This window comes from Hippichthys cyanospilos, chromosome 21, assembly GCF_059441005.1.
Source record: "Hippichthys cyanospilos isolate Australia breed blue-spotted pipefish chromosome 21, RoL_Hcya_1.0, whole genome shotgun sequence".
Classification (NCBI taxonomy): Eukaryota; Metazoa; Chordata; class Actinopteri; order Syngnathiformes; family Syngnathidae; genus Hippichthys; species Hippichthys cyanospilos.
In genome coordinates this window covers 2,428,734-2,442,397 of record NC_142389.1, presented here as the reverse complement: position 1 = coordinate 2,442,397, position 13,664 = coordinate 2,428,734, and the positions used below count along the sequence as shown (strand labels likewise).

The 13,664-nt window shown below is 43.2% G+C and overlaps 1 protein-coding gene across 1 annotated transcript in view; it reads right to left on the bottom strand.

Annotated features, from left to right (window-relative positions):
• Positions 1-13,664, bottom strand: part of ext1b (exostosin glycosyltransferase 1b) — an 87,263-nt gene that overhangs the window by 8,795 nt on the left and 64,804 nt on the right. The window contains exons 3-7 of the mRNA XM_088404428.1: positions 11,803-11,910; positions 10,759-10,878; positions 5,854-5,986; positions 4,169-4,287; positions 1,769-1,864 (exon numbers count right to left, since the gene is read on the bottom strand). Of these exons, the coding sequence (XP_088260554.1) occupies positions 1,769-1,864; positions 4,169-4,287; positions 5,854-5,986; positions 10,759-10,878; positions 11,803-11,910 (576 nt within the window). The remainder of the gene's footprint in view (positions 1-1,768; positions 1,865-4,168; positions 4,288-5,853; positions 5,987-10,758; positions 10,879-11,802; positions 11,911-13,664) is intronic.

The following is a 13,664-nucleotide window of genomic DNA, read 5'->3' as shown; positions in this document are numbered from 1 at the left end:
CCCGTAAAAACGGCACATCGCAAATTCTATTTGTTTTGGGCGGATCGGTGGAGGCGCGGCTCCAGTCTGTTTGTTCCTACGGGAAGGAAACAATCGTTACGCTCATAAATATGGAGCCAAAGGCCGGACAGCTTTTTGTAACAGCTGTGCACAGTCATTTGGAGAAAATGTGGCACTAAAAAGAATAAAGTGTGATTTTTTTTTTCTTGTGTTTTGTTGCACGTCCTCACACACCGTTAAGCATTGCTAATTAGCCGTTGGAAACTATGTGCGAATTGCATCTTGCGCCTCAAGGTTGTAATCGTTTCATTTTTTCATTCTGATTTTATTCTAACTTTTGTTGACACAAGTCAGTCGTTTGAACTATTTTGGATACCGGGTTTCAAAAATGCTTAGTTTTTGTTGGGTTTTCATAAAAAAATGGCATTTTCGGACAGCGGTGCTGTATCATTTCAAACTCTGCTTTTGCTTTGAAAGAAAATAAAACTAATAACAACCTTAAAAGGTTGAAGATGCAGTTAAAAGCGTGTCCGCAAGGACATTGTGACAAGGCCAAATATCATTTTACCTTCTTTGCAATCAAAGTCAGGAAAGCCTTGACTATCGGGATGTTTTGAAAAGATCAACCTGAGCAATTATCGCCGGGTGCAAACTGTGTTGAAAGGCAAACCGACGTCATTATATGGAAAAATAGGTTTTATGTGCCAGCGCCGGTCAAAACATACAACTCTGGTTAGTATTCATTACATTCATTGAGTTAAAAAAAAACACACCATGCTGTGGTTGTTTTAAAGTGCTTAACAAATAAAGTTGGATTGGATTGGATTGGATAACACAACTTCAGTGATACTTTTAAAAATTGGCGCATAGGAGTTAGCTTCAATAAACAAGTAGGAAACGCAACAATATCACTGTCAAATGTCATTTTAGCTCATAAAACTGCCAGTAAATAAAACAATCAAACTAGTCCAGCGGCTGTCTGGCAGCCATTGCCGCTAGTAGTTAGCTGCTAGCCACTAGCGGGATGACTTTTTGGAGGCAGTTACTGTATGTTGACGTAAATCACTGTACACTCTTGTCCGCTTGCGCCCCCTGGTGGTTTTGGAGTCTCAACACAGAAATTTCTATGAGTTTTGAGTTGCCATTAAAAGGATTCATTAAAAAAATCGGGGGGTTTGTCCAAAATATTTCCAATTTTTAATGGCAGTAAATGAGCCAGACATGGGCAAAATTAGATATCTGCGGACCTCCCGTTTGCAAGCATTCAGAAGGGATGGCAGGACGGCGTATTGAAAATTGACTGGATCTATGCAATATTTCAGCCTCCTGATATCACAAATAAAAAACCAAATAAAGCCCAAGTTGGGTCAAAATTACCCTCAGGGGTTAAATAAGTAAATGTCAGACCATTAAACAAAACAAAAACCCTGAATAAGAATCATGATTGCATCTAGGTAGACATTTTGTCCTTCTCTCCAGTGACTTGATATTTTGCTGAGAAAACATGAACCCCCCCACCCCCCCGTAATTAGGCCTTTATCTTTCCCAACATTGTGTTTGCGATATTATTTTCTCGCCTTTTATTTCGCCCATTGCAAAGCTTTAATTAAAACCGCCCAAACTGTCCTTTAGCGCGGCACAAATTGAAACTCGTTAACTCCCAAACAATCTCCGACTGAATAAAACGCACGAGGTCCCTTAACGGCGTGAACATTTGCGTATGGCGGTCGTCGTTTCCTAAGGAGGGCAAAAAGAAGGGCGGGCTCACCTTGTTCTCCCCTTCGATGACTATGACGGGTACGGAAGTGGCGGGCCAGCGGTGCTTGGCGGGGAGCGGCTTGTCACAGTTCCACAGCACGATAATCTGAAAGGAACAAATACGTTACGCCGCCTTAAAAACAACGTAGAAGCGGGTGTAAAAAACACGCGCGCGGCCGTGACATTTTCCCGCCCGACGGAAGCCAAAGGCCAACTTATTATTTCCCTGTTGAATGTTAACGAGCCAGAAGTGACAAAATATTTCCAATTACGCCATCGGAACGTTTTGTATAATTTCATCCGATCGCTTTGTTCGGCATTTGTACACAGAAGATGTTGTATTTAGGAAAAGATTTCAAGGAAAAAGCAGAGCTAAACCTTAGCTGCCCCTCGTTAGACTGCAAGACTTCATTAACGCCTGATGTGAAACACGCAAGCGCGTGATTGGCGCCTAACCTCACACACACACTAACACACGCTGGTACCATGAGCTTCTTCTTATCTTGAAATGTGTCTTTTAGTTGGACGCAAAGCGGCGTTCGCAAACACAGATTGGGAAATTCTTGCTTCGAGTCCAGCTGGAGAGTTGTCAACGTTTCCTCGTGATAGCAAATAAATGAATGCAAAATGTATGCAGAAAACGGGCTCACTATTTTTTGGGAAGTTGACAAGTTTCTTAGCTCTATTTTCACAAGGTCCATGAGCAAATATTGCATTCAACGCAAGGACGCTAGCTAAAATCAACAAGTCATTTTAAGCACACAAAGACATCACACCATAACAGCCATTTCTTGAATTGTAACGTAGCCCTAAATTTCTCTAAAATCCTGAAAATTCTCGCCTATTTAGGACTTAAAAATAGAAAAAAACGTGCGCCTGTTTAGATTATTGATTGAAAACGGCCGCTGTGCTCAGTAAAGGGTTAAAGTACTGCGATGCCAGTGTCGACTCACCAGATTTGGTCAACTTTTTCACCCTAGCCCTACTGCCGTGAAAAAAAAAGTGGAATCCCAAAACACATGCATTGTACTGTAAAGTATCACCCATGTTTATAAAATAAATGTGCATTTTTTTTAATGAGGCAGAGTCCTAACCTAAATTGACAAGACAACAGTTCTAAAATGTCTTTTTGCGCGCAAACACGCAAATCCGATCTTACGGGGTTCTATTTCGGCTGTGTTAGAAGGACAGATGGCATCTTCGCCAGCTCACAGGCTCTCTCTGGGTGCTGATGGTGTGATTGTGGATGCAAGCCTGCAAGACTGTTTGTGTACGTGTGTCTGTGCACAGCAATGACTGCAGGGAATGAAAAAAAAAAAAAGAAACTGTGGGTGAATCGGTATCAAGGCTGCAAGAAATCTGTCTTCTCATTCACAGCATGAGGTTCACCATGTCAAAAACTGCCAGAGCGTTCTCAAAAGCTTTTTTTTTTGTGCATCACATTTAAATTTCTTTTTACCCTCTATGTAATTCCCACTCCCTCTCCGCCATTCATTTATTTATGTCCTCATCTACTCATAGGTTGCGTACCTGCCTCTCCATTCAGCACGCTCGGCCTTAAGAATGCAAAACAAAATAAAAATAAAAAATAAATAAAATAAAATACAAAATGCTAACGTTGCTAAGTGACGTACAGTGATCGCTCCTACTTCGCGGGTTTTTCCAGGAAATATTAAAAACATTTCAAAATAAAAAAAATAATTTAAAAAATGCGCAAAAATGGAAACTATGTTAAGAATTCTTCAAGCGTTAGAGTTCGTGACATTTTTTTTATCTTATTTTGAAATGCATGCTTTTAATTTGTCGGGTCGGGTTGCATTTCCGTTTCCTGTTTAACGTTCTCCCAGCGTCATTCGGCTCGTTACGGTGATGTAGGATGAGTGTTTATTCTGTTTATGTGTTCGTTTGTGTAGAGGTTGCATTTTGTAGTTAGTAGTTGTTGCTAACCCGCTAACGTCGGCTAAAAATATAGTAAATTCATAGATTAAAGTCCGGCAAGTGTTTATATGTTAGTTGACTGACTTTAACATTGTTGTTGATTTATCATTCAACAGATACTACATGATGCACCATACGTGAGCCAAAATAAACGTGAAGTTCAATGTGATGACTTGCGCACTCTTTCACCGGAAACCTTCACCTCTCTCCCTGAAACCTTCTCAAACCAAAGTGGCTTCCTTGGAGAAACTTGCACAGCAAATAACACACGCACGCACAAAAGCAGCCACCGGGGAGCAAATTCCATTTCATTTCCCATGCCGGTAAGGAGCGAGCCGAGGAATCGATACGCGACGCCGCGCTGGAGGGGGCTCGGCTGCCATGGAGACAAATGCGCCGCTGCTGCATAGCGCTGTTCCGGTTCAATCCGTCAGCGTTAACGCGCGCGCGTAAACATCAACATATGCTTCACCTGTGCGCAGTATTGCGACTTGGCCACCGCCACCAGCAGCTTGAGGATGGGTTGGGACTGGGACACCAGATTGGAGACGGCGTGGATGACGGCTGTGAACTTTGAATACGGCTTGATACCTGAAACGCAGGCGGCGAAACGTCATCAAGTTAGGCGAATCCGTGAAACGCGGCGGCCATCGCTTCGATTTCAAAAGCCTTCTCCTCCGGTCGCCAAACGCACATGACTCATCCGTTGGGGACAGAGTTGGAAAACGGTCATCGTTACGGCGCTTTGGAGGACAAAACTGGAGCGGGATGACACAATAGCGGGCCGTTCCACTTCTTGGATGCCGTATTCGGCGTTTAGTGCTTGATTTTCTGGCTTTTATCCCATCCAGCACATTACGGAATCGCCGCATCTTGCCAGCTGAATGATTACTGCATCATAGCCAGCTGGTTTGATTCAGCCTTGCGAGGCCTTTTAAAAACCCCGCTGGTATACTTTCCTGGCCGTTTCGCACACTTTCAGGCTTCGGATGTGAACGTTTACTTATATATTTAGATCTTCTTCTCGTTTGTTTCGTATCAAAGTGCAGTTGTTGCGCAATGGCGAAGGATGGTGTGGAACAACTGTGGCAAATAGCGGCAAAGTGAAATTTGTGTCTTTGAATGGCACGATTAAATTATTGAAGTTAAAAATGTGGTGTATTTTGCCCTATGTGGAGAACTTTAAGGTACAGTGTGTAAGATTTTTTCATTACAGACAGCAGGAGGTGCTGCAGGTGCTGCGTTTACCATTGTCCATAGCTATAACAAACATGGCCGCCTCCGAAGAAGTGCCACCCCCCTTATAATATAATTTAATCATAACTAGGCCTATTTTAAAAAAAGATTTCGAAATTTACAATCATTTAATTGATCATTTAACGCTCTAAATCTTACACTTTGTCCCTTTAAAAACATACCCTAAATGCATATGTCATCCAAACAATCAATCTGATGGATTCCTGCTCAATACTCCTCGGAAAAAGCTCATCTGAAACCGAGTACGTTTATCTAAAAGACATTTTGATACCGCAATTGGCATTTGTATTGGAATCACAAAATTCAGGTGTGGTTGAAAATGACAGTGTTTGAAAAAAATAAATCAACAAATCTTCGTCCGAGCAGCACAGAACACAATGCCGAGCGTCATAGCCGTTTGACAAAAACACTGAAAAACAGTCATCTCACTTTCGCTATAATGCGCATTCTTCGGGTTCGGGCCCCCTGTCGAATTGAATGGTATCGATGAAATACCAGCGTGCGGACGAATGATGGAGTGAAGAGGCGGGGGACGGAGAGGTCCCCGGGTCACGTATGCGCGGCGCGGGGATAACTCGGCGCCGCCGAAGCGCGGCGGGTGCTGACTCAAAAGCCATGATGGAGAGGCCGGCGAGTCAGCGGGACAAATACAAGCATCCGTCAAAGGCCCGTTCCTCCGCTCGCTACGTACGCTCAATTGCGCCAGTAGATCAAAAAGAAAGGCCATACGTTTCTGCTGCTCGGACAAAGTTCCAATTCTCAGCTGACAACAGGCTGAGGGAAATAAATTCGCCGGCTACATTGTGTACACGTGGAGGAGATTCATGCAATATCCCGTGAAATTTTCACGAGGAGCTTTCGGACGGTTAATCGTACTTGCGAGGTGATCGGCGTACTGACCGAATGTAGCGTAGAAGAAGGGGAAGTCTCCAAGGTAGCTCGAGTAGTGCGGCAAGGCAAAAAGCCCCCCGGGGTGACTATTCCACATCAGGGTGCTCCTGGAACTGTGCTGGAGAACGCGGTCTTGGATGATCTGCGCGTGGGAACAACAAGACATCAATTTACACATCACTTTTCACAAGACTGGCGAGAGACGAATTACTGGTTGCCAGAAAATTTCAGGGTACATGTAGAAAACATCTCTAAAAGTCATAAAATTGTACCTAAAACTGTATCCTTTGTAAGATAACCACACTAAAAAGCAAGATAAGTCAGTTTCACAACTGTAAACTACTTTTTACAGCGTTTCTACAGGTTCCAGGTTAGTCTACAACTGAAAAAAGTACATAAAAGTGCCTGAAAAGGAAAAAAAGGACGCAAATCCTTTTTTGATCGAAACTCCACTTGACATTGCACATTTGCTGTGGGAGAACGAGGAGTAGGAGGAGTCATGTCGAGTGCGGCAACAACATAAGTGCACAACTGAACCAACTTGAAAATAAACACACCAAATGGATGCCGATCGAAGGCTAAAATAATAATTATAATAATAAAATAAGTAAAAAAAATGATTCATTTCACCTCCTATAATCGTGGTAGGAGAATAAGCATGTTTTCTTGACTGTAGCTTTAAGTTGCAAATTTACCAGTCACCACTAGATGGCAGACACTGCCTCATTGTGCTTTAATTTGAATGACATGCAAGAAAAACATGGTAAATGGATGCTATTATCATATAATGCAATTTTATGTATACTAATTTTGTTCAATAACATGGTTCCAAGCACCTTCATATTATATATTCAATATTCCTTTTTTTCCGTATTTTTACATATATGGTTGCCGACTCATTGTTCGAAGCCATTGTAACAGAATTTCTTTAACAAACTTGCCGGTGCATTTTGGTGACGAGACGCTTTTGAAAAATTGTGGCTCCTCCCATCATTTAAGTCGCCCAACACTCATTTAAACTCTTAATCTGACGTGCATGAAAACATGAGAAAAAAAAAATCAGTCGCACGTAAGCGTCAATCCTTTCCGAGACAGCAGAATGGCCACTCTTCTATGGGTCGCCTCTCCTCGCCGGCGGCCTCGGCCTCCGCCGAACGGGCGGGCGCGGAACAGAGATATTGCCACCTCGCCCTTGAGCCAAGCTAAATTGCTTCAGTAAAACAGGCGCAGGTTTAGGGGCCATGTTTTATGACCGCTATTGAACGGGGGAGGTGATGGCTGCCGGCTTGGTAACTCAGAGGAGAGTCGGCTGATTTGCAGCCACGGCCGAGCAGCTGATAGCTATTTGGAATGTAAAAAAAGTTATTATCATAGCCGGGGGGGGGGGGGCCCCCGCCGTGATAATATTGACAAAGCAACATAAACATTCTTCGTAGCGAGGGTGGGAAGCGGCGGAAAAATGCAAGGGCCGAGCTTTTTTTGAACGCCCCCCGAGCTTGGTCTCATTCGCTTTTTGCCGGAAAGATTAACGCGCCGGCCGTTGACTTATCTCTCAAAACACCGGCCGCCACCTTAAAAAGCCACAGCCTTTCCACCTTACGACGGGCAATTTGGCTCGCTCGACTGCCGCTCCTCCCCTGTCGGCGGAACTCGGGTCGCCGCGTGATGGACGACTCAATCTCGCCTCCCAACAGCCGCAATCAACCAATTAGAGCATGACAGATAAATCCCGCTTCTCGGGGAGCGCGCAGTGAGTTTGGGCTTTAATAGGTGGCCTTTAATAGGCGTGCCGGCGACTCGCATCCGGCGGTATTGACCTTGAGATTGGTGGGAAAGATGCGTGATTGCTTTGTCTTTCTGCAGGAAACACTGCATGATAAAGAGGATACTTGCTGGAAAAGGGCACACGCGCACCCTGGCTGGGTGTGGACGGTTAATAAAAAGCTCTCATTGTGTTTTAAGACCGCCGCATGCGAGGCGATGTGGACAAACGCAACTGAAATGGCCGCACACCAAGGGGCGGCGTTTACGGAGCGGGTGCCGCTCCGCATTCAATATACTCTACAAAAACATGGCGTGATCGGTTCACCAAACTGAGTATAAAGCAGGCGCAGCAAAAAAGAGGGCGTGGCTATACAGAAACGTAATGATGTATCGACTTCACCTGTGTATGAACAGAGTAGTCCCTTGTGTTTCGCGGTTAATGGAGACGCGGTAGGTGAAAAGACGCAAAACAGTATCACCCCCCTGTGGGAATTTTCATACACGTCAATGTGGGTACCTGATTTTTTTTTTTTAAATGTGAAAAGTATTTATACTTTACGTATATGAGACAAATGAGACATCAATACACATATTTACTGAAATCTTTAATATACCCTAATCCTTTCCCATCCTTTTGGCTGTAGTCTCAGGGAGAGCCGCGGTTATATTAGCAGCACTACCGTATTTTTCAGATTATAAGTCGCTCCGGAGTAAAAGTCGCACCAGCCAAAAATTGCATAATTAAGAAGGAAAAAACATATTTAAGTCACACCGGAGTATAAGTATTTTGGGGGGAAATGTATTTGATAAAATCCAACAGCAAAAACATACACGTCATCTTGAAAGGCAATTTATATATATATATATATATATATATATATATATATATATATATAGTGGCCATTGGCAAACTGCATGACGGCCATTTCGCTCTGTGTGCAGCGACCCCTAAATGCGCGTAAGGAGATTTGGATTCTGCGTGGACGGTCGGAGGGTCGACGGGATGAATTAACCATGCCGCCTGTTATCTACAGGGCTGCCAAGGTAACGGCATTTACATATGTCACCTCTCTCCACCCCGCTCACCTCGCTTGCCTCGTACTTTTACGGGACAGTCAGTCAGGATTAAGGCCGAGCTAGCCGCCTTACGCCCTCAAGCGCGCGCGCACACACACACATGCTGAGTCACCTTGCGCTTTAGTGCGGTGACAACACGGCAAGGTTGCGCCTGGGTGGTGCGCCGTGCGTATCCGAGCTGACAAACCTTGACGTATGGAGATGCGCTTTTGACTGTGCGTGTATATGTGTGCGGCTGTGACAATGACGGCTCACGCAAGATAACAACAGACCCGCGATGTAAAGATAGACGCAATCAAACGGCATCTCCGTGTTGTCGCCGCGACAGAGTGTGGAAAAGCTGCGTGGGCAATAACATCGGAAAGTTGCACCTGAACAAGCGCGGTGAAGGAGGAGATAGAAATATATCAAGAAATGTGTGATATTCCGATTGGAGCAAGACAGGAAGCCTACCACGCATTAGACGCGGGCTTTATCTCCTCCTTGGTAAACAAATTTGATGAAGACGTTCTGCTCGCAAACTCCATGAACTGGGTTACTGGTGAATAAAATATGAGGTTGGTGGAGTAGAACTTAGTTGCACGAAAATACTTCAAATGATGAAACTCAAGAAACCACATAATACCATTTTCTGATGACCTTAACCCCTGGTTTTATTTGCAATATTATTAAGAGTTGAGGACACATTTGGAGCAATTTCATTTGTACGATTAAAAAGCTAGTATTGTATTTAGTATTGTATTGTATACGTTCATAAACATGAATACAAAATAAAGCACAAATTTGCCAAACTACTTTCAAGCCAGACTGTCAATCGAGCAGCATCTGGGTTAAATAAAGATTGGTGACACCTGATTTACACACGTTTCTACATTAGAACATTTTAATTTCAATTTTCCATTCTTAAGGATTTTTAGGTGCTAGAAAAATACACACACACTATTGCTAATTGAAAAATAATTCATATTTATATGTACAGCAAAAAAAACAAACACAAAAAAGACGAATGTCCTGTATGTTTTGATGAGGTATCAAAATTAGACTTTAGAATTAGATGACTCAAACTTGGGTGCAAAAAAATGTGATCAACATCCCTAATCATTAATATTATTTTCTTTCTTTCCATCCATTCATCCATCCATCTAACAAGATTTATAGCTAGCTAGCGAGGTGCCTAGCTTGCAACAGACTGATGGATCCGTCTATCTATCCATCTATCTAGCTATCTATCTAGCAAGAAATATAACTAGCTAGCGAGCTGCCTAGCTAGCAACAGCCAGATGGATCCATCTATCCATCTATCTATTCATCTATCTATCTCCAAGTACGTTGATCTGCTTTTGTCACAATGCTCCAAGGATCAAGGATAGGGCCCACTTTTTCTTTTGCCTGAGGCAACCAGTTTGTTTGCGAGCGTGGCTGTGTACAAGTACGACACATCGCACCATCCCACAACGCAGACCTGAGGGCTAAGGAGGAAACACTTGCAACAAGGCCTACCCCCCCGAAAAGGCGCATAATGTTTTGGAGGATACGATTACCACGACGCGAACAATGCGGTTGTAATACCATACATGCTCTCACCGGATTATGAATGGATGATTCCAGAAGAAACTCATTTAAAAACCACGGTGGGGAAAATAGTTTTACTGGTGGATAAAGGTCAACGGCATGGTCATCACTCTTTATGTAAACATGGAGCATTTTTCAGCACTTGCTATTACTGATGCCGCGCTTCAAGCACTTCCATGACAAGCGCCACTAATGCCGCGCCTGTGCGGACCACATGAATCAACGTGGAAGCACTTCATCGCATACCATCAAATACAAGCGCCGTCCCGGGTTACGTTTATCGCCATTCATCACGCTACGGAAAAAGAGATTTTTCATTGACGTATTTTCATGAAAAAGGAATAGCGCCGCCTTTCTTGCGTTGTGAACATGTGGTCTGCATCTTTAAACGACGGCAACGCCGGATTTGACGGAATGCGGCGTGACACCGCCGCCCCCGAGAGGGTGATTGATGATGAGGGAGCGAGAGGGTGCGGATGGGTGCATGCGTTGGCTCCTCACCTCCAGTGTGGTCAGCACTATTTTTTCCACCGAGGAGAAGTAGGCCTCCCACAGGAACTGCGTCTGCTGTCTGAGCGATAGAATCTTGTCCTGGTGGATGGAACGCACCGTGGTTGGAATCTGCAAAAAAACAAAGCGTAGCAAGTCGGTATCAAGGTGTAAAGCTAGCGTAAAGTAATATATATATATATATATATATATATATATATATATATATATATATATATATATATATATATATATATATATGCATATAAAGTAAATATTCTTCTTCATGATTATTTCATTGCAGCTTTTTTGAGGGGTGTCCACCAATGCAGAAAAAAATTCGCAACTACCATAAGTGACTCTGCAATAATAGTAAATATTTTTTACAGATAATATTGAAGTATTGTTTTGCTGTCTGTCAACTTGTATTGCTGCGCCTTTTGTGTTCAAATATCCACTACCTGAAACTAGCAAAAGACATAATACTTCCCGTGATTTGTTAGCATTAAGCGGGTGAACTTTAAGATGAGTATTTTCAAAATGCACCGTTTCTTTGTTTTGTGTTTCGTCAATAGGGGGTCCCAATAAAAAGATTTGTGTACAACAATACATACAGTGAATAAAACGTACTATCTTTAAAATACTATAAGTGAGCCGCCGGTCAGGATAATGAGCTCAGATTAGCCTCCTCTTATGTCGGAAGACTCAGTGTCAAACAATATTATTTCACACTTGATTCAAATTTCAGACTTAATTGGCATATAATTAGTTTTCCCCCCCTCTCGTGAATAAGATGCGGTTCGCCCAACTCGCTCTCTCTATTTACTTGCCCTCCGGTGTGACAAAATGCGAGCCGGAGTGATATTTCTAGGACTCGCTATCGCCGCTCGAATTGGGTTGGCTTGACAACTCCTCCAAGAAAACAACAATAGTGCAATCAATTCTGAGGTGGAAAGAGCCTGCGTTCAGCACTTTGCAAGTCATATGGAGGTTTACTTCGGGAGCGCGAGCCGCCGCCGCCGTTCGTCTCCCCGGTACCGTTTGCCGCTGATTTACCTGCAGCAGGAGCCTCTCGTCACCGATGACTGCTGCCGTATTCCAGTTGATGATCTCGGAGAAAGGCAGCTCCCAGCCGTTACTAAGCATCACCGGCACGCAGGCGGCCTGACAGACAAAGGGGGGGGGGGGGGGGTCAGTCAGGATATGCTGCCTTGAGTATCAAATATACATTCGTGAAGCAAAAAGAAAAGCATATACCGTATTTTCCGCACTATAAGGCGCACCGGATTATAAGGCGCACCCTCAATTAATGACATTTTAAAACTTTTTCAATCACAATATAGTAATGCTCACAGTAATAACAATAATAACTTAAATAATAACTCAGTAGCATAATAACTCAATGTCAATATGAGCAACCTTGTTCAAGTGTAAACACACAAAAGAAACAGGTAAAGCTTACTTTATCACTTCATTCCCCATCTTTGATCCAGACATAAGGCACACCTGATTATAAGGCGCACCATCAGCTTTTTAAAAAAAAATAAGGCTTTTAGGTATGCCTTATAGTGCGGAAAATACGCTACATTGACATTAACTACTATTCTGGACGACCAATAGAGAAATCATGCACACTGCGTGTTTCCAGTTATCCGACATGATTCTGTAGCCACCCGGGGACACCAAAACAAGCTTGTAAAGCCGCATCGGCACCTTATAAATGCCAAATGCGGAGCAGGTTAACAAACAGTACTTTACAGATCCAGGTGTTGTTGCCGGGTCAATATGTGCTCTTTAGAGGGGAATTAATGTTGTATGCGCTCCGCTGAGGGACAGCACAGAGCGCGTGTGGGGGGAAAAAAAAAAACTGCTACTTTGTTGCTAGTGGAAACAAGAATGATGACTGTGAGGAGGCGGTGCCAGGAATATGCAAAAGTCAGCCCAATACTGTAGGTTCACCAAATAATTCACTCTGCGCAAACAGACACTCAATATTTCAATTATTCATTTTGGGGGGAGAAATGCATGCTGCCGAAGCTAGCTGAATCAATACCACACAGACAAAAGTATTGAAACACATCATCGATCCCTCACATCTATCAATGATGACAAACTATTCTAACTTGCATTTTGAATTTTCAGTCATAGCTGGGCGTCCCAGAACTTTTGTCCGTGTGCATGCAAATTCAACCCTGCCGCTTCTAAGCCTTAAGACTCAGCGGAAAGTTCAATATGAGGACTAGTTTCCAAACATAGACGTAATTAGTCCCTCAGTAAATATGAAAAGATGAATTAGTGTGGCTCAATATTGTCACCGGTGGCTAATGTTCTTTTCGGGAAGTCAGCGGGAACAACAAAGGCAAACTCAGGAGGGACTTCACACCAATGGATAGAGAAAATTCCAATAAAAACACAATATTCAACGCACAATCTTGCCTGGTTGCATTTCACTACGATCTTGTCGTTGATTTTATTCGTATTCTATCCGAAACTTCAGTTGCGTGCAAGTAAATTATTCATAAGCCAAGAAGAGAAAGCAAATCGACGTCTTCGTTTTGGTTTGATCGATATTATTTGCGCCGAGCGATATTTTTTCGCCTTATTTTAATTGTTTAAAAAAAAAAAACTGTCGGATGAGGCTGAATAAGAAAGCCTATGAATCGTCCTCATGCCGTCTCCATCCAAACGACCAGTCAATGGGTCCAGTCAGTTAAATAGAGAAGGTCAAAAGAGTTCAAAATAGATAGTGCCGCCATGCCACCATTGCGGATGAGTGAGGAAAACCACACAACGGCAGTAATTTACCAATTACGGGTTGCCAATTTGAATGCAACATAAACGTGTTCATTATGACATCCATTCAGCTACTAGTCACACAAACATGACAATAATTATTTTCCTTATCTCGTCACTAATTG